This window comes from Lemur catta, chromosome 10 (genome assembly GCF_020740605.2).
Source record: "Lemur catta isolate mLemCat1 chromosome 10, mLemCat1.pri, whole genome shotgun sequence".
In the NCBI taxonomy this organism is placed as follows: Eukaryota; Metazoa; Chordata; class Mammalia; order Primates; family Lemuridae; genus Lemur; species Lemur catta.
Genome location: NC_059137.1, coordinates 78,713,191 through 78,739,457, shown reverse-complemented (window position 1 = coordinate 78,739,457; position 26,267 = coordinate 78,713,191). Strand labels below are relative to the sequence as shown.

At 44.2% G+C, this 26,267-nt stretch overlaps 1 protein-coding gene across 5 annotated transcripts in view; it reads right to left on the bottom strand.

Moving 5' to 3' along the window:
- Window positions 1-669: 669 nt before the first annotated feature.
- The window catches only part of NTRK2 (neurotrophic receptor tyrosine kinase 2), a 343,471-nt gene continuing 317,873 nt past the window's right edge, over window positions 670-26,267 (bottom strand). For all 5 annotated transcript variants that reach the window (XM_045562234.1, XM_045562236.1, XM_045562233.1 and 2 more), the window contains 2 exons: window positions 7,359-7,517; window positions 670-6,470 (listed from right to left, as the gene is read on the bottom strand). In XM_045562234.1, coding sequence (XP_045418190.1) covers window positions 6,285-6,470; window positions 7,359-7,517 — 345 coding nt within the window. In that variant the 3' untranslated portion in view covers window positions 670-6,284. The remainder of the gene's footprint in view (window positions 6,471-7,358; window positions 7,518-26,267) is intronic.

Here is a 26,267-nt window from a genome sequence, read left to right as displayed (position 1 = left end):
TAAGTCTGATCTTCTAGAAACCATGAGGATGCCATCTTTTCACTCTGTGTTGTCCAACATGGTAGCCATTCATCACATGTGGCTATATAAATGTGACTTATTAAATAAAATTTCAAATTCTGTTCTTCAGTCACACTGGCCACATTTCAAGTGTCCACTAGGCATGTGGGATAGAGGCTCTCACATTGGTGAGAGCAGACTGAACATTTATATCACTGCAGAAAGTAAAGCAATGGGCAGTGATGTTCTAGTTATCCAAGATGTAAGTTGGAAGTATCAGATTGATGGAGCAATCAGCCAGGAACCTGGTACCTAAGGCCACTTACTCTCACTGCCTTCCGCTAGTGAACACTGCAGGCATCTTCAGGGACCATATCTAGAAATATATGCATTAGAGCTGAGTACGGTGGCATGCACCTGTAGTCCCAGCTACTCAGGAGTCTGAGGCTGGAGGATTGCTTTGGCCCAGGAGTTTGAGGCTATATTGTGCTATGATTGCACCTGTGAATGCCACTGCGCTCCAGCCTGGGCAACACAGAGAGACTCTGTCTCTAGAAAACAAACAAACAACAAACAAAAAAACCATAATACTACATTCATATAGAAAAAAGAGCACACCATGCTTTGTGGAAGTTCTATACATTTTTTAAGAAGTAATCATCATGCCACTTTTAGTTTCTCTTTTGGAGGATGTTATTTATTGTAAGACATCATTTTTATTAAATACACTGTAGTACAAGAGACTTTCCATGTCAGGTTGAGAGAAGCTGGTCACATGATTTACAAACAAAACTTTTTTTTTTTTTTTTTTAAACACTGTATTCAGGTGTCACTTTGAAATCAGCCAAGATGCAGTGGGTCTTAGTAAAGCAATGGACCTCAAAACAGATTGCAAAACAAGAACCGGTAAGTATTGGCACAGAGACGTCACATTAAAAGGAAAAGAAACCAGATGAAAAGATAGAGAATTCCAAATACCAGGTCACTATTGAAGGGGAAATATACCTGCAGAGAGATATTGAAAGTGTGTGTATATGGCCCGGATATATACAAACATCTCTCCAGATACAGCAGCAAATGCAGAGTGTCCACATCTCCAGGCAGATTTGTAAGTCATAGGTAATGATCAAGGAACACAGGGAGCAATAGTTCACCATAATTTGCTCATTTGCCAAGGGATTACATATTTTAAAATCCACATTTAATTCAAAGACCTTGTATTTAAAACATTTCCAGCTGTTTTATACATTTTTTAAGCAATAGTAAGATATACAAGCTGCAAGATGTAGGCCTTGACATTACATTTCATTTTCTCCAATTTTTTTTTTCCTATTCAAACACATGGCTACTAGCAGTATGTTATGCTTGCTCCAGTACGTTGAACATTCAGCCAACCTTCACTCAGGATCATTTTCATTAATGCATGTCATTAATGCATGGACCAAAGAAAGAAAATAAACATGGACCTGGCCTCGAACGCATAGACTGAAAAATGACATCCCCATCTTTTCCCATTTCATCTCCTGAGACATATGTTAAGATGGCAAAATAGTTGCTTGGTGGTGGTTGTGAAATTCACAGTGTTTTGCCTGCAACACATATACATACATATATATATTTTTTGCTTTGCTTTGTGTTTGTGATGAATGGAGCAAATATAGATAAATAAATAAATAAATACATAATTCAATAAATAAAGGTTAAGGGAAAAGAAGGGGGAAAAATGCAAAAACTAAGGATATTCCAGAACCTTTCACTTGAGCAACAGTGATTCATTCCAGACCTGACAACAAGAAAATACCCCTTCCTGCACTGTCATTTTAAACTATAAATCTCTCCCACCCCTGATTCTTTAGAATAATATTTGAAATTCATGTGCAAGCTATCACAATCTCAGAGTGTCCACATTCCAATTAAGCATTGTAAAGAATCGGCTTTAACAACTAACTAACTTAGACATTTGGGGAGTTGGGTCACTGGCCATTCCTCTCATGGGATTTTATGTAACAGTGATATATGGCCAAACCAAAGGTCAACATTGAAAATAAAAGTCCTCAAACAGGAGAGGGAAAAAAGAAAAAAAAACTAGGGGAGCAACAGAATTGAAGGTATCTGTGTATATACAGTCATTGATTTGATTAGATATAATTTAACATTATTGGTGAAATAACCTGTCCAATCTGCAAACAGGAAGGTAAAATAAAGATAAAAAGTCCATTCTTGACCAGGAAATCCTGTTGTCACGATGCTTTGCAAAGGACAGCATTCTCCACTCTTGGTTGGTACATTCATACTCGGATGTGGGAATCCCTAAGACTAGCTCATCTTGCTGTGGGGTCTTGGACTTCTCACTATTGGCCTTCAAGACACTGGGCTCCCAATATTGCAATTTACACCTGGAATGCTTAGGCTCTGAACACAAGTGTAAAGGGATCACAGGGGGATGAGGACAAGGTAAGCATAACACAAATGCGCAGAAAGACAAAACAGAAAATCCATTTTCCTTTCCTGGACCCTTACATAAAGTGATCTAATTCGGTCCTCATTTTCCTTTGCAAGGAACCAGAGAAAGGATTCAGTGTGGTGGGATGGCTTTTATTCAGTTGTTTTGGGAAGCGCATTATCTTAAATATGCCTTCCACCCATGCAGTACTGCACAGAGTTGAAAAGTGTGATGTAGTCCTACCCACATGGAGAATGGGAGCACTAACAGCAACATGACATTACAAAGTTTTGGTTATTTAGCAGATTTTAAGCAAATTATTCATACTGCACCCTACTTATAATTATCTCTATTATTGTGTGCCTATAAATTTATACATAAACACACAAACACACTATGTATGTGCATTTGTATATGTATAAATCAAGTATTTATAACACATATATAAATACATGAAAATATCACAGGTAGCACTGATGTGAACACATGTATAATATGAATTCTGATATAATATTTTATAGCATAGTTCAAAGTGTTTTCTAAATAAGCCTGATTATGACATTGGTTCAGTGTACAAGGATTCAGCTGAAGCTAAGAGCATGATTATATATCACGATATCTCAGCTGCTTGTCATTTCATGTATTTCCTTTTGTTCTTCTAACTTCACACCCTGCTCCATGAATTTGTTAGCATGCTTTCTTTCCTGAATGCTCATTTGAATATTAGAGTTTCTAGTGGACAGAATCATGAAGTTCAAAGTCAGAGTACTTGGATTAAGTCCCAGTGGTACCAGAAGCTAAGCTGGAGACTTCTAGCATGCATCTGAGCTTCTTTGAGTGTCAATTTCCTCACCTATAAAAAAATAGGAATAATTTGCTAACACGTGTGAAAAGTGTTTGGAAAACTATTAAAAAATTTGTAAATGGAAATGATTATCAGGCTGGGTCTGGGCTAGAGAATCAGGTTTATCACTGCTACTGCTGTAGTTCTCAGCATCTTTGATGGCAGGCTGTATTTGGTGACCATTACATTTTAGAATGAGGATGCTACTGTTCTAAAAATTAGACCACGAGAAAAGGGGTGTTGGAGGAACAGTGACAAGTATTTTAAGATATTCTGTGGCTCGTTCAGCTACATTAAAGCAATCGATATTCTTTCAATGCAAGACGTCTCTGAAGTCAGCACATACTCTTGAGACAACAGAGGAAATAATAATAATCAGTAATATAAATAACTATAAAACTTTGCACTTGCATAGAACCTTTCAAGACCTTGAGGGACTTGTAGGAAGGTGTAAGGAGAATTTTTTTTTTTTTTTTTTTTGCTTTCAGAGGAAAACATACAACTGGAATGGGATGCTCCCATCTTCTCATCTGCCTAACACTGCACAGCCCTCCTTGAATTTGATCCCTTGAAGTAGTACCTCCTTTGCTCTCTTAAAATAAAATAACTTGCAGCTTCTGATCCCAGAGCATCTGGCCGGACATGCACAGGTAGCAAACCTGGGTCAGTTTTCAGGTCATCGCTGATGGAATCTAGAAAAGTGATTGTACAAATCTGCCCCTTCCTTCCTGCTTCACGGTGTTCCACAGTGTTTTAACAGTACCGTGGGTCCTTAATAGGATATACACGTGCACGTATATATCATTGAGATATGGCTTTCGTTAGATTATTATGTGTATTCCGGAGGGTTTTCTTTCACTGCCAAAAAGAACAAACAACTCAAACGCCATCTCTCCTAGGCCAGTGCAGAACTTCAAGGGACTGCAAGGTTCATATTGTCCAACCTCCTCGTTTGACCACAGATGCTACTGGATTTCCTTTTGTTCTCTGTTAATTTACACTTTTGAATTTTTGAAAACTGGCTTTCAAAGCCTATAATGGAAAACAAGGTGTTCCAGTAATTAACGGGCATAAGCAAAACCTAAAACAGAGCTATTGCACCTTCAGAAACAAATATGAAATAACATGACCTAAGAAGAATTAAAATCACTCCCTTTCGATCTGGCTCATGTTACAAAGATGTCAAGTTTAGCAAAATTCCCCTCACAGAGGGTAGCAAGTTTTCTTGAGGAACAGAAATATTTTTCTTCCTTGGTATATCTGACCATCCAAATAAGTGTAAATTTCTATTTGAATTTACGCTCTCTTTTTGCAAAACCAATGACTATGCCCAGAAGCACACCTCCAGTGTTCAGTCTGGGCACAGCCTCCCATTGGCATGCCGTGCTAAAATTTTATTTTGACTTTTTTAATGGAGTGAAGAAAACAAAACAGTGTACTGACAGTGGGGTACACTTGGAATGAAACCACTCTCCCAACCAGAGCCCAGAGCAAGGGACTTGACCTGTGTACACTGAACATTAACGCATGTGATGTCCTCAGGGTGAGGTTTCCCCTCCCTCAGGGATTGATTCTGCCCTCCCCACAGTCCTGTGGGTTCCACGTGGATGAGGGTATCCACGTTTCAGGGTCCATATTCATTAAAACCCATCACCACCATACAAGGCAGAGACGTTTATCCTCAGCTAATCGACTCCATTAGCTTCCCCTAATTGTATAAGTCATACCTTTCACGGGTCTGCTTTACCTATCAGGGGCACGGTGTCTGGAGTGGTAGTTTCTGCACACAAGGCATTAATCCACGAAGACCATGCACAATTTTGCTTGCACAGTTAAAAGGATGGTGGGAGTAGAAGTTAGGGGTCGGAGGGAAGTGCTATCTGAAAAGTTCAATAGAAGAGAAACTCGCCTCCGAATTTGTAGCTTGTCCTATCTTTTCCAAGTCCTTGGCTTTCCCACCTGAGCCTGAAATGATCTCTGGACAAAAATCCACCTCGACTGAACTTGACAAAGGATCAGTGGATAACACTTGAAAAACAAACCAGTGCTATCGTTTCGACCTACAAAGACAAGACTGTGTCTAGGCATATGATGCGCCATCTTGTGTCTCACGGAAGCCATCTTTTCTCTCTACTGCACGCTAGTGTTTCTGGTGATGGGCAAAGAATAGTCCATGGCACAGAGCTCAACAGTCTTTTTACTCCTCAGAAAGGTCCTCAGGGGAAGGTGCCGAATACATTCCTCCCAGCTAACGGTTGCTGGGCTGTTCCCAAGTAGGGACTGATGCCAGCTGATCCCAATGGTTGTCTTTGTTCCTCCCATACAGCGGTTTAGAATAAATCTTCTTTCTCTCTGGTTTTAATCTCCCATATATAAAGGCTTCCCAGATTGAACACAAGTTTTCCTTTTCACACACGGGCTTAAGCCATCCAAAAACAATAAGAACAGTAATAATAATAAATAAATAGAAGTGAATCCATAGAAACTCTCGATGTCTGTACAGCAGAAGTGACAAAGTTTAAGTCAAATATTTGTTTTCCCTTTTTTTCATCCACATCAAAGGCAGGAATACAACAAGGCATTGTTAGTTGTGGTGGGCAAACCGAAGTGTCTGCTGATATAACAAATTAGGTTTGTTAAGGCCTTTGTCTATGCAGAGTTAATAGTAATGCAGAAGCCAGATTGATCGAAAAGAAAGGGTACGAACTGTGAAGCAGGGAAGACCAAGAAAAGACAAAAGGAAAGAAAAAGAAAAGAAAGGAACAAATCAAGGGAGATGGAAAGAGAGAAAGAGATAATGCCAAAAAGAAGTCAACACTGCGTCTACGGATGGACAAGTACACACTGCTTCCCTCTGAGAGCTTCTCGCTGTCTCTGCTGCTGACATTGTCAGAGTGAAGGAGAGCAGCTCGGGGCTTCCAGCGGCAGTTGAAAGATGTTCATCCTCTCGGCCTGTCTGAGGAGTGCGTCGGGAAGGATCGGTCTGGGGGAAGCGCCCTAGCCTAGAATATCCAGGTACACCGGAGAAGCCTTGGCCAAGTTCTGAAGGAGGGTGTGGATGCCCTTGATGTTCTTCCTCATGTGGGGCTCCCGCTGCCAGCACCCCAGCATCAGCTCGTACACCTCCTGGGGGCACGTGCGGGGTCGCTGCAGGACTCGGCCCTGAGTGATGCATTCTATCACCTGCACGGGGAGATCAAAGATAGGATGAGACGCAAGGAAAAGCAATGCCAAGCAAAGAAATGTCAGAGCAAAGAAGGGCAGAAGAGAGGGCTTTTCGCTGTTTACTTTTCTCAGAAGGAAGTGAGCAATCATTACATCATTTAACCTTGATTGGTATATATCAATGTGAATTTGACTGGATTATCTCCACTTTTTCAGGCCACTCTCATGTCACAAAACTGGTGGAGAAATAATTTATGTGGAATGCTCCCAAACCTCACACTGGAACTCCCATGGGTTTTAGATTTTACTGAGATGGAACCTGAGTCCCTTTTGTGTCACAGGGCACCCCTCCGGCTACAGACATGAGCAGTCGTACTGGATGATGTCATTGGAGTAGAAAGACAGAAACGGACCTGACTAGACGTGGGGTGCTTGACCAAGAAGCCTCCCATACAGACACATTTACAAAAAGGTTAGAACAGGAAAACAAAATGCTTGAATTTTTCACTGAAAGTTAATGATCTAGTGAAATGTGCAAAAGGGGAAGAAGCTTGGCACGTCACTGGAACAATACCAAAAACCTGGCTGGACTGTAGGGTGCGGGGACGCTACATCTGCCGTTAATTTATCACCTGAGCGGCGTGAGGTGGCTCTTCAGGGTCCTCACCAGAGGAGCGAGGCTGAATCGGCAAGCACTGTGCCTTTCTTCCTCCAAAACCCTTAAATTCATGAGTCACTATATTTTGGCCACGAAATTTAGATACATAGCAGGCTATTTGGGAGGTGCTGCCCCAAACGAAGCCACACAGGGTCATGTCCTGACTTCCAGCCCTAAAGGAAACCCCAGCAGAGGCTGCCCCTGGAGTCTCAGCCAGGGCGGGGGTCTCGGCCGGGCCCGCTGCACACCTCGTTGTTGGACAGCTGGTACCAGGGCTGTTTGCCGTAGGTGAAGATCTCCCACAACACGACCCCCAGGCTCCAGACGTCACTCTCTGTGGTGAACTTCCTGTACATGATGCTCTCTGGGGGCATCCATCGGATGGGCAGCATCGTGTGGCCACCGACCTGCGGGGACAGGGATCAACAAGGAGGCGTCAGTCACCCCAGAGCCAGGTGTGGAAGGGATGACTGTGGGGGGATGTTGTTTTCTGTCCTCATTTGTACTTATTAATTTTAATCATTTATAATCACATAAGGAATATGTGATTTCTTCCTAGTCTCAAGCAACAGAGACAGAGGGCAAAGAACAATCAAAATAATTTTTTCATATTATTTGTGATTCTCTTTGTTTCAAAACCGGATAGGAGCAGAGATGATGATTAGATGGATATTCATCTTGTACACACACACACACACACACACACGTACTTCCTGGTAGGAGGATGACTCCATCTTGTAAATAACAGGACAACTTTGATCAGGGTGACAGGTAAGGGCTCTGCCTCCAAAATGACCTGCCAGTGACTCTACTTCCTTGACAAAGTCAGAGCCTCTTTCTGCTTTCAGGTGTTAGGTGTGCACAGTGCTGATTCAGACCCCCTCACCACAACCCAGCAGTGGGCTGAGCAGAAGTTTCTATTCCCATTTTATAGATAAGGCAACTGAGGTTCACGTTGCTTATGGACACAAAGAACTCAGGGTTTTGGACTCCAAGCTCAAGACTTTCATCTACTACAGACCACTGCTACTTATATTATTTACAACAATAAATAAATACATTTTTTAAATGCCTGTTTTAGTGAAAATACTGAGCCTGAGGCACCAGACGGCAATCGCATTAGCACAGGCAAAGTAAACTTGTTTCTGACTTCTTACTTCATGGAGGAAAGTTAGGAATTTCATTTTCAGGCTTGTGGCACATCAGGGCTGTCTGATTTCAAAGCCATGAACAGATTTCCGCACAGTTGTCCCATGGCTGGCAGGTCCTATTTTTTATTCTGTAATCCCCAGGCACTACCAGGCTACAGGACATGCCTGTCACCTGGCAGCAGGTGGGCTTATGCTACACCAGGAGCTAGACCTCAGAGACAACTCTCAGCCCCTGTATTTTTGGAGTAATGCCCCAGAGAGTATTTGCTCCATTCTAATTCTCAAAGGCCATTTATGATTCATTAAAGGAAGGAAATAACAGTGCTTGAAAAATGTGCCTCCACCCCATAGTCCAAGGAGCTAAAGTGTCGGAAACGTGTAATGTGCTTGGTGATTTCCAGTGATGCGCTTAGCACCAAAGAAAGCGCAAGACGGTTGTGGAAGCGGGAGGGTTTTTATTTTTCCATTCTTCTCTGTATGATGAGTCCAAATATGATGCGTAGGGACATTATTTGCTGGCTTAGGGTTAAGGTGCCCCCATTTTTGACTGTTCAGCATTTAATAACCCAAAAGCTCATAAAGACTGAGTTGGCCTCCATAGAGTTAGATTTCCTCACTCCTTCTCTCTCAGCAGTGACAGGTCGTCTCTCACAGACCCGCCTGATGTGTCTGAAGGTGGTGGCAGCGTTCACCCTCTGGGCTGATACTCAAACCACAGCCAGCCTGGCACGGGCACCGGCCAACCAGAAAGGACGTGGGCGGTAAATCTGCGCAGCCATCTCTGCCCATTTATGGCCTGGTGAATACACTCCCTGTTACAGCCTTGTGACTCTCGTGTGCCCAGGGGAAAGGGAATCTGCTACCATACATGGAGGACTCAGTTTCCAGATGTTCAGAGGGACTCACAGTACAGAGGTGGACCTCACCAGATCTGGGCGGCACACACAACGGCACCAAGGAGAGGACTCCTTCGTGGCCTTGCAGGGGGCTACCGCCCTGCAGAGCTGGGCACACGTCCCCTCTGTCTACGTGCCAGGAAAAGGCCGGGCACGTTGCCACACACATTTTCAAAGCTTACTAATCCCTGGAATAACTTGGCCCCTGAGTTTTTAGAGTAATGCACCAGAGTTTCTGTTCAATTCTAATTCTCAGAATCCATTTATGATTTATTAAAGGAAGGAAATAACAGTGCCTGAAAAATGTGCCTCCAGCCCATAGCCCAAGAAGCTAAAGTGTCAGTCTCCTTGCCATTCTCTGAAACCACAGTTGGGAACGCTCCAGATAGTTTACAAGACACCTATACACAGTCCCATTTAATTTCATGAACACACCACAAAGGACCCAGGACTCACGGTGGCATCTCTGGTCTGCAGATGACAAAATTGCTCTCAGCAGTTATGGGACCTTGCTTGAGGTGACACTTCAGCGCCTGGTACAGATAGGACTAAGGTCTAGGACACTGATTGCCACACCAGAAAAAAAAATTTTTTCCTTGGGGCCATGGTGTATTATTATGAAAATATTATAAAAACTTCGAAAACAAAACAATCCTTTCTAATCTAATGAAAAATTTGTTATTGTTTTCTGTGCATGAGTTATACACAATTAAATTGTCAATGTTAATTGTAACAATAAAAGCATCAACAAGTACGATTTTCATGAACCAACTGCAGGGTTTTGCACAGGGGGCCACCCATCATACAACATGTGTGCTACCGCATGGCAGCGTGAGTTCCCTGCGCACCACGCGGCTCCCAAGGTAAAGAGACGTATGAGTTACATATGCTTCACAAGGCCCCGGGCTCGAAACTACCACGAGTTAAATATAACTCACATGGCAGTTAATGTGCTAGACTTTCTAACAGACCATTTTCATCCACATAGCAAGCATTTACTGGGGACCTCCTGAGGCACAAAACAGCATTGCTCTAACTACCATGCAAAAATAAGGATGGGGTGGTATCAAAGAGAAAAACAATCTCTTCCCCTAGGGACTTTATTCTTACATTGCCCATTTTAACCTTTTCCCCAGCTTATAAAGAAGAGCGAATATCATCATTGTGCAGCACACCATTCTGCAGGGGTGCAACTAGCTCAGTTGTACATTTTGTTGTTGCTGTTTTTTCTCATTGGACAAAACACAACCCCAGTGGTCAAAGTGACTGAGAGAAGTGGGGGTTCACAATGAAGACTGGGACTTTGTCTTCTTGCTGTGCTGTCAGAGTTGTGTTATTTAAACATCCATGCAAGGGAAGTATCTTGGACAACGAGTGCAAGTGTCTGCTAATCTTTCTGAAAGAAGTATAGGGCTTAAGAGAGGCATTTTTCTCTGGGAAGGAATGGATAACTTCTTGCACAGAACCTTTCTGCAAGAGCTATTTATAAGTGCGACACCTTGAATTTTACAGAAATTCTAAAAAATAAAAGGCCCAAAAGGGTAGGCAACTACACTGTTGGCAGGGTTTCAGTGCAGACTTAGAGGGCCAGGTTCTTAGTAAAAAAGACATAATTATTTCTTTTATGGAAATATTGAAATTAGAATCCAGATTTATGATAAATGTATAGCTGATGTGTGGGGGTAACAGAAGACATCGGTCTGTGGGGGTAACGAGAGGGCTGGGACCCAACACGGTGTTCTTTTGAACATCAGTCCCTAAAAATGTTAAAAGCTAGCTCCCTCTAAAAGTTCCTAGGTCAAGTGTGTCCAATACACTATAACCTGTAACCCTCATCACTTCTAGGAGATTCATAATGCCCTGAGCTTCATTAAAGTATCTGGAGAGTTTGGTAGGAAACAAAAGATTTAACTTTAACATGGTAAATTAAACTAAATTGAATGTGTGTTTGTGGGAGAGAGAGAACCACCTGCGTCTGTCTCCTAGAACCAGACAGCTAAAAAGCACACTTTGGGATGTGTTAATGTAGCAAGAGACCAAGCTTTCCATATCTACCTGGGCATTTGCAGCTGCAATGCGGTGGGCGAGACCCAATTCATGATGTTAGATACTTTGGGCTCCATAGTGCACTTACTTGGCTGTTTCCTAGTTGAGTTATCTTGACTAGTTGCCAAACCTCTCTGTGTCCACGTTTCTCCAACTATAACAGGTAGGGAACAATGTATACCTCCCAAGATTGCCATGAGCAAATACTCAAGCAGACATTTGTGAAAGTGCTTTATAAATTGTAATGTACTAAATGTTTTCAAGGTGTTGCTTCCTTCTCTGGGACCTTCACAATCTTACTTCCTCCCTGGGAAGCAGCCACCCTGGAGACGCTAAGGAGAAGAATCAACACAAGTGACTCTCCCGTACTCTTCACTTGGCCATGACCAAGTGGCTTCTCTGACACCCGTGTCACTGTACCAAGTTCCCTGTTCCGTATGGCTAATGGCCAAGAAAAAGCCTCTGTTTCCTATAAAGGAGAGGGAAAATAAAGATTCACATTTTGATTTACATGTTTTCTCATCTGATCATTTATTTTCTGCTTACAGTCTCTTTGGGACAGATTTTGTTCCCTTTAATTCTTTCAAGAATGCCTTCTGGGATTTCACACGTGCTGTTATAAATAATGCTTTCCTTGTTCTGGTGTCAAACGGGTGAGTGGTGGGACAATCTAATAAAAGTTCAGACAGGGTTCACAAGTTTTTCAAACCCATTTAGAACATTTCTGAACGTTTCCTTTGCAGTCCTTTCTCGGATTTTGGAGCATGTCACAAAAGTAGATCAAAAAAAAAAAGAGAGAGAGAGTCACTGTTGTTGCAAATTACTGTCACATTCTAGTCACAGCCACTCGATGGTTTTGGGCCACACAAAACCACACAGTGTGCAGCAACAAACACAATGAGACATTTGTTTTGTATTGTGCTACTTGGCAACTTGCCCTCATGCCCTTGCTTAAATGTTTGTGAGCTGGAATGTGATCCCAAGCATGACACTGGGAGCCAGAGGCAGATTCTTGCTCTCGATGGTCCAATGTGCCATGGTGCCTCAGAGGCTCTCCAGCGACCAAGCTGGGTCAGGACCCGCGGACTTCACAAAACTCACCAGATTGAACTGATGAAGATGGGAATCCCAGTTAGCTAGAGAGTTGGCTTGGACTCGCTATTTTATTTTCCTCAACCTAAGAGGGTGGGATTTCTAGTTCCCGCTCTGCTATTTATTAACCAGCTTGGGCAAGTTCCCTTAGGTATGGCTTATCTCTCTATTGGTAAAATGTGAAGGGTTAGGACTGCTTGTGTTTATTTCTAGCATAAAACACTGTGGCTCTGTAATCATCCACCGCCACTGTGCCACCATAACCATCCATCAACGCACAGTACCTCACTGTTTACAAAGAATGTCCACTCAATCATCTTACTTAAACCCTACAGTTACCCTTAGGAGTAGACATTGGCTTGCCTAGATATTACAAATAATGCCCCTAAACTTCAGACAGTTCAAGTAGCTTACCTAAAGCCACACACAACACCTCTTCCCACTGGACGTCTTGTATTCATTCCAATGGGTTGCTCTACATTTCTGGCTTCTCCAGTCTCCAACACATGCTCTCTGTTCAGCCAGCAGGCTTAGTGTGGTGCCTTGCCCAGGGAGAACTTACTCAGGGCTCTTGGAAAGTTTGATCTCCTTCCCTTTCTCTCTGTTTCCTAAAGGTCTCCTAAAGGAAAGCTAAAGATCCACCTCTTCAGGGAGCTCTCCCTCCCTTCTACAGCTCAGGGGCCATCTAGTGCCCTCAGTGTAGCTCTGGAAACACAGCACTCCCTTCCCTTGCTAATGGGGCACAGTGCCGCAGGAGGGACGGCCAGTGAGCAGCTGTGTCTGCTAGGGAACAAGGGTGTCGGTTAGGAAGCATACCATGTTCTCAGGTGGGTTTCTTGTGAGTGCTGCTACTTGAGGGAGAATTCTCAACGTGTTCTTTCAAAGAGATCAGTCTTCACTACCTTCCTGCCTGTCCGTCAATCATTTTTCTCTGAACTTTTAATAGAACCAAGCCTTAGATTAGATGGATGGAAACAGTCTCACCTGTTTGATGCTACAAATAAGAACCATTTAATGAAATTCGTAACTTCTCAAAATGCAACCAAATTTTCTGGGATTCACATGGAGTCTAAGGGCTCTCTAATAAGAAACCCCACTCCTTGGTTTGCTGTCTGTATAGCAGATGGGGGGTGTGCCCGGGGTGCAGACCCGGGACTGTTCAGTCTGAGAATGAAGTCATAATGTGCAACATGAAGGAGTATTTTTCTAAAGATGGGTACTAGACTCTCATCTCTTCTCAGGCTGGAGAAAATGGAGAGAGACTAAACAAGAAAGTTAAATCATGAAAAAAAATAAAAAGACTGGAAGACCATCAGGGCTGCTAATCGCTACAACTTAGTTAAACCAGCAAAGCTAATCAGAACAATGTCTGAGGTCAGAGGTCAAAAAGAAATTCCATAGTGCCTAAAATAAATCAAGTTGAGAAAAATAATGGATTCTGTTTTAAAGACATATCAAGAAAATAACTGCTCTTTTAGCTATTAATGTTTATTTCTAGGGCACCTCATAATTTTGATAGTGACATGTATAGAATAATCTGGTTAAAAAGAAAAATAACAACTGTGTTCTGGTTAAAATACCTGGGTCTAATCATCCTTTAAGTCTACCTGTTTGAAAAGTATTTCAGGACAATAAATCCCGCAGAAAATACTAAAAAGCCCTTGGTGAAAATGACTTGCATTAGAAATCAATGATTTTATTATTTTTAAATCAAAGTAGACACATCTAATCAGTTCAACTACAAAAATTTATTTCTTATCCAAGAAATTCAAAGTATACACTCTGGTCATTAGGTTGTAAATTGTGAAAATTTCAATTGTTTGTGGCAAACCAAACAATTTCTCTTTCTACATTGGAAAACTGGGATTTGGGGAAATTAGGGAACTTGCTGAGCAAGTTAAATATGAATTGTTGACCAAACACTACTGTAGACAGTTCTCTACGCCATCACTATTCATGCCTAGAGTCTCGTTTCTTTCTCATGTTTGGTTGTTATTATTTGTTTGCTTGTTTTGCAAATACACAAAGTATCCTTATCTGTGATATAAGTCAATGAGGAGTGCATAGTTCCTACTCCCGGGTACCGGGAGATGAGAGAGGAAGTGAGGAGCCTAGCTCTCCCCTTTCTGTTGGGCTTCTCATAAAATGCATCCATCATTCCCCTTGTGCCCTTGTCACCCTCTCTTCCCCTATTGTATCCATTCTTCTCAATATTGCTTGTCCTGTCTGTTCCTCTGTCCCTCTTTCTTCAAATCTCTGCTCAAATCTCACCTGTCTAGTCCCAGTTCAGACACTAATGTTGCATTTAGTTTTGCCCAATTTGCCTCTTATTTCCCCAGATGATCGCGCTTATCTGCACAGCTCCCTCTCCCTCCCTCCAGAGCCTCCCTTCTGTGTTTATGAGAGGCACACTGGTGGGCAGGAGTTTTTCCACAGACCCAAAACAAATGCCTAGCTGGCTCTGAAACTGCTAGTGATTTAGAGGCGAGTAATGCTAATCTGGGACCTTCTAAACTCAACTAGCAAAGACCAATGATGCCTGGGAGGCCACTTTTGGCTTGTGGTATTTACTTAGTGAATGACGGATAACTTGTTTGGAAGCCAAACATTTTACTCCCTTAGAAACATGCAGGCCAAAGGGCAGGCCCCATTAAGAGATGATTAGTTGTCAGAGGCTTTTGCCTGCATTAAATATTGAAGGGGCTCCTGGACCTCCTCATCACACCCTACGCTCCATCGCTTTGTTTCAGCAGTTTCTCCTGACCTGTTCCTTAAAAATTCATGACAGCTGTAAACTTTAAGGAATAGCTGGACCTTATTTACTTATTTATTATGTGTTGCATCTGTAATAGGAGGCTAAAAACAAGAGAGAGAAATAATATCCACAAAACCTTCCCCTTTGGGAAGACCCTGGAGCCATCATGGTCAGACTGTGGGTACTCTGTGACCACATCCAGGAAGATGCGACTTCTCCAGTTATGAAGAGTGATGGGTTTCATCTGGGGACGTGGCTACGGAACCACAGGGAGACTTCATGGGAAGCCGCTCAGCCCTTCCTGCCTCGCCTCTGACTCCCGAATGAATGCAGCTGGGGTGGTGGGTCAGGAGGAGAGGTGCCAGCCTTGGAACCCTCTCGCTTACACTGGGGATTCATTATCACTGCCCTTGAAATTGCTGTTCTTTGCAGCCTAGAACATCTTTCATTGTCTTCTACCATTTACCGTAACAATCTGATCATAGTAGTACAGGTAATGACTTGGTAACTTTAAGGTGAGGTATTTTGGGACTGGTCAAAGACAGGGTGTGCTGGGCCTTATTACTAACAATATTTTTGCAAATACTTCTTTCATCATTAAATCTCCATTGTGCTAGAACAAGGCAAATTATCCTCTGTTTTGAAGGGAGAGGTCACAGAACTGTCACCACTCTCTCCTGTCATTTGGATGCTAGGTGAGCAGAGGAGGCAAATTCAATACAAAATGTCCATTGAAGTTTGATTTTATTTTTATCCTCCTTAAAAAATAATAAAAAATGGATCTAACAATAATAAAACACCTCCTGTTTGTCTAGAACTTTTTGCTTTTTCGTAGCATTTCCATATTTGTTTCCTCTATAATAATTGTACCTACCTCAAAATATTGTTGTGAAGATTAAATGAGTTGATATTAGAAAAGCTCTTAGAAAGAAGACAGACTAGTCTTATGTGATGCCATTTATATGATAATCTTGAAAAGGGAAAACTAGAGGTCTAGAAAACCTACGGTTGCCTAGAACTGGGAGTAGAGAAGGGCTAGCTAGCTCTAATAAGGCATTAGAGAATTTGAGGGCTGATGGAAATATTCTATATCTTGGTTGTGGTTGCATTTAAATAACTGTTTGCCAAAACTCACAGTACTGTGCACTAAAAAAGGTGAATTCCACTGTATGTGTATATATCACATCTGTTTCTATATCTCTATCTACATATAACATACCTCAATGAACTTTCCTTAAAAATAAACAAATAAAGCTCTTGCGAATAGTAAATGTGTAATAAATATTAGCTGTTGTTGCTATGCTCCATATTTGATTCTCCACTAATCCTGTGGGGTAGGTCAGGCACGTTCTTTATTCCAACTTAAGAGATGAGGAATCTCCGGTCTCAGGAGGTAAAGTGATGGATCCAAGACTGGCCAGCTTGACACTCTTCCTATTTTACCTCAAATCTGCTAGGAGCCAGAGGCAGGGATGGGAAAGGGTGTCTGTCTCAGTCTGCTTGGGCTGCCGTAACAAACTACCACAGACTGGGTGGCTTAAACAACTGAAACTTATTCTCTCACAGTTCTAGAGGCTAGAAGCCCATGATCAAGGTTCTGGCCAATTTGGTTTCTGGTGAGGTCTCTCTTCCTGGCCAGTAGATGGTTGCCTTCTCACTGTGTACTCACATGGAGGAGAGACAGGTAAAGAGAGCTCTCGGATGTCTCTTTGGATCAGGGCCCTGCTCTTTTGATGTCATCTAACCTTAATACTTCCTGAGAGTCCCCATCTCCAAATATCGTCACACTGGGGTTAGGGCTTCAACATAAGAATTTTGCAGAAACAAATATTCCTAATACTCTCCTTGCTAATGCTCTCCTTCTGATTCTAGCGCAGTCCAGGGGAGCAAGAACAGCTCTGAACAGTAGGAGGTGGGCAATTCCGGTCCAGAGTCCAAATCAGTGGCCCTTTGTCAGATCTTCATGTCCCTAAGTGAGGCCTACTCCCACTGCTCCCTTCCCTTCCTGGGTAGCTCTGGATGGTTCCCTATTATTAACTATTAATAATTCTGGCACCTAACAAGTGGCTTAAACCAGCTGTTGTTCCACAGCCGTCCCCAGATGCAGTTCATTTCCAATGGAAACCTCAGAGCAATCTCTGTCCCCCCCAACCCCTTCCCAATCTCCCTGGGGGGCGGCTAAGGGAGGGTGAGGAGACCTGGGAATTCCCTGGTGAGGTGCATGAAAGCAGAATGGCTTCCTGACTTCAGGTCACTTCGTTTCTCCCTTGTGGGTCCTACTGTCCTGTGACCCAGGGAAGGCACCCGGCTCGTGTATGCAATTTAAAGACCCTCAGCCTTAGAAGTGATCGTAGGTTCATCTTATTTTACATTTGGCTCTACTCAGGAGCAAATATGTCTTCTCTCTCAGTAAAGCATATATAAAACCAGAATCACACGGATGTTTAAGAATTACATTTGGATCTAGAAACAAGAATTCTTCATTTTAAGAATAAAGCGGAATTAAACGGTAAGAACATGCTCTCCTCCTCCCCTGAAGCTCCCCCCAGTAACTCTTATTAACCTCGATGGGGGGTTTCCCAAGTGGATCAGTGGGAGGACGAAGCCTTCAGAAAGCACTAAGGCACCGTGCTGCCTGGCATGTGATTACTGTGCTTACATTTCACGCAGCAACGGGAAGTTGTACATTCCAATGACATACATATTTCATCAAGCTGCCATTTTCAAATGTTCAATGTTACTGAGCTTTTTATGGGCTCCTGAGCATTATGGTTTTTAACCCAAGAGACCATCCGACTTTTAGCATTTGAGACCAAAGTATCACGCCCTTTCATGGTGAAAAGCCGCAGGGACTGCCACAGCACTGAGAAAAGGCGACCAGGAGTGCAGGAGCGATATGTATTCGTGTCACTGTCTATGTGAAGATGATTGCAGTGTGTGGGGTTAGCACCAAAATTCCAATGTAAAATTGTTTCTATGGAAATTACTCAGGCTAATATTCCAGGTAGCTTTTAGAAAAGGAAGAATGCAGTGATTTGTCAACAGAGGAGGAAAGAAAAAAAGGAAAAACACATCTCTGCATTAGAAAGAGCATTCTCCATATCAGCTGTGATTACTCTGATTCCTGCTGCCCTGGTGCATCATGTCCAGTAAGTGGAGAGATCACTGTGCCGCCACTGACCCCGGTTTATTAGTTAACACTGAAGACTCCGCCGGAATCTACATTTCACCATTACCCTGAGACCAAGACTCCATACATCAGAGCCAGTTAAAAATGAATAAGGTCCTCTTTCCTCCCAGCTGGCTAAGTTAATTCTGATACAGAAACTGACGTTTGTGTCCACGTGAGCGTAACAATAACAGAGCCGCTTTCTCCAGGGAGCTCTAAATGCCAACCTGGCATTATTATGGTCTTTTTTCCTTCTATCCCTGTGACATATGTAATGCATAGCAATTGTGACCTCGGTCGTAAAGGACATCATGAGTTCTAAGGGTGATTGTGGGAGTTAAGAAATACTGTAGTAAGAGTAACTCAATTACTGGGCACCTACTCTGTGTGTCATGCTCTGAGCTGAAGACATGATCTACATTCAAAACTCATTTTTTGTACCTCCTTACATAGACCTGCAGATAAAATATACCCATGGGAAGTGCATCCATTACAAGAAGCAGGTGTTTTGCGATTTTGAAACTGGAACTCAGTTTCTGACCAGCTGCTTTTCTGCACAGTGGTGAATAGTGGAACTCCGTGCTGTGGAAAACCGGTGCAGCGTAGCCCTGTGCTTCTCGAATCTCTCCACCAAACCAGCCCAATGCTGCAGAAAAAAGTAAAAAGTTGAGGAGATAGGGAGTAACTGGGACCTACCCCAGGTGTTTACGGAAAGTGTGGAATTTCTTTAAAGTCTTATACTTCATCTTTAACATCTGATATAAATGTTGCACAAGACTTCCTAGTACACTAGGAAAAGTAACGTTTTGTCCGCAAGTCATTTATTAAAATTGATGCTTTTAGAACCATGGCCCATGTTTATTTTACAGTTTCACGCATCTCTGGTCCAGGCACACCATCTCTGGTCCAAAAGCACCGGTAACAGAAGTGCATGGGCTTTGGAGTCCAAGGACTTTGTTTCCTATTCTAGCTCAACCACATACTAACTAGCTGAACATAAATCAATTACTTAATGTTTTAGGGTCCCTCGTATCTAACAAGGAATAAAACCTATGAGGCTAAATAAAGCCTATGAACTTCCCCAATGGCTAAGGCCTAGAGAGGTGGTGCTCCTCTTGGAGAACAGCCCTGTGGCTGGGACTTAAGCAAAAGGAAACATTCAGGCAATGCCTTGGAATAACAGCAAAAGCTCTGCTCCAGGATTTGATACCGTCCTGCCCCACCGCGCAGTCCTCAGGGGCACCATTCACACTGCAGTCCCCATCAGTGCTCCTCCTCCTCCTGGAGCCTGCAGTAAGGTGACTACAGTGGAAGCCCGGGGCCACCTGTGCTTACAACAACTCTCCATGTGGCTTTGGGCAAGTGGCTGCCTCCCTTTAAGCCACAGGTTTTCATTTTTAGAATGGGGGATGATGCTACTCATTGCATCTTACCTGTGAGGCTCCAGTGAAGCAGCAGACATAAAGCATGGCTTGAGTGGTACCACCCAATCCACACGTAATATATCCCTGCTCTTGCTTCTTTGGGTGTATCTTTATTTCAGTACATTTCAACATGTTTGTATTTAGTCAGTACTATGTGCACTGTGGGGACATAAAATTGAACGAGACATGGCCCTTGCCCTTCAGAGCGTGTTCTGTGACCACAATGCAAGACAGAAAACGGATGCTGGAGTGGGAATGTGAATGAATGGTGTGTCCCACCACTGATGCAGGGCAGCCCACCCTTTAATCTAGTGATGCTTTCAGCTCCCTTATACTAAGGGGTTGAGAATAGGACACCCAAACATTTATCAGGATGTCCAGAGGATCACATGGAGGGAGAGTAGGAAAACTAGCTCATGGGAAACAGCAGGAGAGAAGGTTTCTCAAAGAAGATATTCCTGCCCCCTGTTGCAAGGTGCCGATTCCTCACCAAAGTTTCCTGTGAAGAAGGGGTTGGCCGCGCGCCCCACAGAGGCTGCTGCGGCTGGGTTTGTGTTTAGCCGTGTGGCTGCTGTTTAACATCTTGCCACCATTTGTTGCAGGCCTACCATGTGCTAGGCACGACCAAGAACTTTGCACATATTATCTATCTCATGAGCCCGCGAATCGTGGGCCAAGCCAATGCAGGGATGAAGAGGGCACATCAGTGAGGCACCACCGCCTGCTGCACGTAACAGAGACAGTGTCCTGACCGTAGGCGGGGGTCACCTTTCCCACCAGCTACAGTCCTGAAGTACGCAGATAAGGGCTGGGGGGGAGTTCTCTAAGGTGTGTTTCCAAGGACATCCTTCCAAAGACATCTGTCTACTTCTTCCCACCTCCATTTTGGTAGATCTCCCAGTGCCATCACCTCCCCACCTCTGCAATCACCTCCCCACCTCTGCGATCACCTCCCCACCTCTGCGATCACCTCCCCACCTCTGCAATCACATCCCCGCCCCTGTGATCACCTCCCCACCTCTGCAATCACCTCCCCACCTCTGCAATCACCTCCCCACCTCTGCGATCACCTCTCCCCAATTCCCTTCCTACCTTTTTCTAACCCACTGTCCATTCAACAGCCAGAGCAACAGCCTTAAAATAGTAATTGTATCACATCATTTGTTTTCCTGCTACAAACTCTTCAATGATTTCCCATTGCCCTTAGGATCGAATTAAAAGTTGTTACAGTGGCTAGAGCCAGTGCCCTGCGTTCGTTACCTTCCCGCCTTCTTCTCTGCCTCCTCTCAGGCTTTCCTGCCCTTTCCTTGCGATTCTGCTGTCCCAGCCATTTCGATCTTCCCTGTTTCCTAAAAGCCCTTAGCTCTTTCTCAGCTGAGGTCCTTCAAACACCCTGCTCCTCAGTGTTTACCTGGCTAACTTCTCACCCGACAGGACTTGGCTTCAATGCCATGTTCCTAACATCAGAAGTGGGTGTTCCTGTTGGGTCACGTGGCAGCACGTCCCCCCCACGGCACGGTCAGCTGCGAGGATGTGCCCGCGTGTGTGCTGACCTGTTTGCTACTTCTCTGCACGTCCGGACTACGGGCTTCACGAGGGGGAGCACAGCCCAGCGCTACTTGTCACAGGAGTGGGTTGCATCTCACTCCCTCAGGCAATGGTCTCAGGGGATAGCAAATAGTGTATGAAATACATGTGGAAGAACAGGGGCTAAAGCCAAAAAGGCAGCTTCCTGTAGGCCCTAGTGGGGCTGCCAGCACGGACCCCTTGGTGCCCACAGGGGTGTCCGGAGTGTGAAAATGAAGAAACGGACCGCAGCCGCTCTGCTTTAGAGAGGGACACCCATTTCCAAGTTACACTGTAGATAAGGAATGGAAACAGATGTATGTTGTATGCAGGGCAATGGACACATGGGATAAATTACCAAAAGCCACTGGAGGCAATGATCAATGAGCTGAAGTGACACCTCTGCAGAGGAGAGGGTGCCAGGGTGCTGGGAGAGGCCAGCCAGCACGGAGCGCTGGGTGCCCCGTCCCAAGGGGCCCTTCTCTTTGTCCCTCCTGTGGCATAGCCTGCTGGCCACTCCGTGAAGTGTCTGACTACGGAGGCCTCCTTACAGCCCCATCAGAATCTCCGCATGGGAACGTCTAGGGTGGCAGTCTGGCTCGGAGGTGGGAGTGGCTCATCTTGAAGCTGCCTTGGCACAGCCCCATGTCCGTTTAGCCACGATGGCTGGGGAGGTCGTGGGGGCAGGTGGAGACAATGATAGGAGGTCTAATGCCCCCAGGCCAGCCCCCAGCAGTACCACTGCCCCTGCAGGAGCTCTGCCCCCGGTTTCCCCCCCCACCACAGCTCCACAGCCTTAAGTCAGGCCTGAGTGCCGCTCAGCGACTCAAGCCCGGAGAAGTTAAACTAGAGTCAAACATCCCCTCTCTCAGAGACTGTCCATTTCCATCACAACAGACAATAGGCAAAGCTCTTATGATATGTTTAGGATCCTTAAACCCTTATTGCACACAGTATAAATTGCTTTTTTTAATCACTGAATTGACAATCATCTGTTTGTTTTGGTGAAATTCACTCATTCAGCAAAAATATATTGAGCTACCTACTGGGCATGGAGCAGTGTCACAGGCACCAGGGACGTGCAAGTGAATAAGCTCCACATCCTTATGGAGCACTCATTTTAGTGGGAGACACAGACTGTATGTAAATAAACAAATACCTAAGCATGATAATGGCAGGTGGTGATAAATACAGCGCAAAAATAACAGAGTAAGCGGCTGGCAAGGATAGAGAGGTGGTGCTATTTCAGATAGGAAGGAAGGTCAGCAAAAGCTTTTCTGAGTCGGTGGTATCTCAGCAGAGATCTGAATGACGCTAAAGAACAAGACATGCAAACACGGGGAAGAAGTGCATTCCAGCATCAGGGTCAGAAGGTGCAAAGGCCCCAGGGAAGGAACAGCCTCCATGAGTTTGAACAGCAAGGAGGCCAGTGGCACTCGGGGCTGTCACTGGTAGGGCGTCAAGGAATGGGCATAGCTGTACTGGGGAGTGTGTGTCTATGGCTATATGTTTGTGTCTGTATCTATATTTATATCTTTACCTCTATATCTAAATAATTTGCTATATCCAGACAGCATTTTAAGGTATGGTACTTAATATTATGGAGTTTTCCAACAAACGCATAGTCTATGACCTAGTTACCATTACCTAGTTACCATTTACTAAGTAGGGAAACTAAGACACAGAAACCCAAGGCCACGGTCAGAATCAGGGTCGCAGATGGCAATGGAAGGTAGGTGTTTCAAATCCACGAACCTTGCCTCTTTCTCTTTGATTCCTGCCTGTCATTTTGCATCATTTCCCCAAGCCCACCTGGTGGCATGACCAGCTATGCGAGCCAGGTAAAGCAATCATCAATCACTTTTTTTTTTTTCTGCGCTCTGTTCAGGAGGAAATCCCGTTCTCTCCGATCCAGAGAATTCGACAGTGACATCATTGCAGTGCATCAATCACCAGTGCTTTCTTTTGCAGGAAGTGACAGGCTCTAGGAACCAGAGTGGGTCTGACTGCCTGGGTTTCCCCCTCCCTGCAACTGGAGGCTGCGGAGAGATCCTATTACTACTACTCCCTTCAGTAGCACGGAGGCAGTATCGTGTTTCTCAGAGCCAGAATCCCAAGGATGCTTAGTTATAGCCCCCCTCGAGACTTTAGCTTTAAGATTGATGCTAATAGTCTCTGCATACCTCTCTTGGTTAGTACAGGGGTAGGAGGCTTCCTCCACATTACCTGGGTTTTCCTGATTATTTCCCCAATAGTCCATTAGTTATATGATCACATCACTGCTGAGCTCACCCTTTGACTCCTAAAACAATTTGAGCTGCCTTTCAGGAAAGCTGCCCTTATGGTATCCCAGGGAAGAACAGAGATTTCATAACCCTGAAGTCCCTGATGCTGCTCAGTTACCACCCCTTCTCTGTGCTTCCTCCTTCCCTCCCCTCAACCCCTTAGTCAACCCCTATGATCATTTTTCTGCAAATTCCCTCCCAAGGTCTCTGTCCGCTACAATCAGACTTTGTTTACACTAAAACATCTAGTTAGGTACAGATCATAGGCCTTCAGGATTCTATATTTACTGGTTAATATCTACTTGAATCCATTTACTGGAATAGGTTTCATGGAACATATAAAGGTCTTTCAGCATGGGCATCTACTCTCTGAGTGCAGACTCAGAGACATTGTTTCTTTAGCAATGAAGACAGGAGCACTCTGGCGAATGGTAAGGCTTATACAGAATGAACAAACTATTGCAAATGAACTGAAAACTGTAGGGAGAGGCAGAGATGATTCGCAACTTAAGAACACAGGATTTTTGAACAACCCTCCTCCTTTTCCAATAGTGGTCTATCCTCTGCTGACCCAAGGATAAAATGTCCTCGAATTCCATCCCCCTTTGAATCCCTGATCCTCCCTCCACTCATCCCCTTAAATAGCACTGCCATCACCACTGACCACCACTGTTTTGTTCAAGCTAAAATCCAAGAAGTCATCACCGATTCTGTATTTTCTCTTATCCCGGTATCCAAGCTGTCATCAGGTTGTTTCAGCCCTACCTGCAAAACATGCCCTGATCACTTCCACTTCCTGCATTGCCACTGTCACCGCCTAGACCAAGCCCCCACATTCTTTCTCCCAGGCTGCTGCAGTCACCTCCTAACCGGTGGGTCTGCTTTCACTCTCGCTTCCAGTGATCCATTCCCCAGACAGCAACTGGAATACTCCTTCAGAGATGTAAACTGGATCCTGTCACTCTCCCGCTTACAATTCTTCCCCGGCTTCCACTGTACTTGGAATACAATCCAAACGTTCTAGCAGGACCCCTCAGTTCCTACCTGATTCAGGTGCAGCTCAGCTCTCTGTTCTCACCGCCTACCTCTCCTCCCTGCCCACCACGCTCTGCCGCGTTGTCTCTCTTTCTCCTCTTTGTTGTACTTAGAACTAGCTGAAGTTATTCTTTGTGTCGATTTGTCTTTTCTGCCTCCCTCCACTGGAGTAAGGTTTGACTATGTTGTTTGCTGCTGTCTCTCTAGAGCTTAGGACGGTGTTGCGCACACAGCAGGTACTGGTTGTTGAAATGGATGAACGAGGGAAGTTGTCATCCTCCCGTGAGCCATAGCCCCTCTAGGGAAAGTCATCTCAGGCAGAGCCCCCATCACTCTGGTCCCCACCTTCTCTTTCCTTCCTGTCCTCCTGGACACTACCGGAGACTCACTCAGTCACCTGCCCTGCCCTGCCCTCATCCCTGGCCCCAGACACCCCTCTGACCTCAGCAGGTGTGGACCAGCCTGGAGAATAGTGAGTAAGAGGATCTGCCACGGGGCTTAAGCCGGGGGTCTGTGCTCCTGGGAACCTAACCTGAGGCACTGTGACTGCAAAACAGTCTTAACAAAAGCGATCTTATGTATAAAGCCATGCACTGCATAGCAACGTTTTGGTCAATGATGGACCACGCATATGACAGTGGTCCTACGAGACTCTAATCCTATATTTTTACCGTATCTTTTCTACTTTTAGATATATAAACACTTACCACTGTGTTACAATTGCCTACCGTATTCAGTGCAGTAACATGCTATGCAGCTTTGCAGCCTAGGAGCACTAGGCTGCACCATTCAGCCTAGGTGTGTAGTGGGCTATACCGTCTAGGTTGGTGTAAGTGCACTCTGTGATGTTCCCACAATGATGAAATCACCTAATGATGCATTTCTCAGAACAGGTCCCTGTTGTTAAGTGACATGCAACAGTACATAAATCCTTGTATTTGGGCCAACCATGGAATTTGTCACACTATATAGCTGACTCTCTTGACTGTATTCTCCATTTAAAAGTTATAAGAAGGGGGATTTTGTTTTGAGCTCTCTTGCATGTCTGTGCCTGGGACAGTGCCTAGCACATAGTAGGTCCTCAGTAAATATGATGAATGAATTAGTTTACAAATGAACTAATACAAGTAATAAAGTTCAATGATCTTATGGGTTAAACAATTTCTCACTAACTAACTGGAGTCCCTCTTGAAAAGTTTGTTTCTAAGTTCAAATAAATGGCAAACAAATGAAATTTTGAAATATAAGTCAGTTGTTAGAGGGGAAAAAGAAGAAATGGCGGGGGGCGGGAGGGAAAAAGATTTACACAAAGCAAATCCAGAACTGCTGAGTTTGGCACCAAGTGGAGACTCCTGGGTGGGGTAAAAGTTAACTGCCTTAAACTAGGCCCCTCAACCCTTTTCTCTTCCCTTTGTTTTTCTCTCACTTTAATAATGACTGCTTCCTCCATGCTGGCCCCGGGAATGCAATACATCCCTTTTAGTGACCTCACAAATGCAGAACACCAGCTTTTCTTGTTTCAACTTAGCACAACCCTAACTGAGCTGGAAGGCTTTGCTAAATTCTAAAGCAAAACCACAGAAGAATAAACACTGAGAATACACAAAGAGAGGAGCATTATGATGTGCAGAGTCCAGCCTTCTGACCTTGCCCTAGCAGGCTCCCTTTGGCCGGTCCTCTGAGCTCTCTCTACTCTAACCCCCAAGTTCTGCTTCAGCTCAGCAGGCAACAACCTACC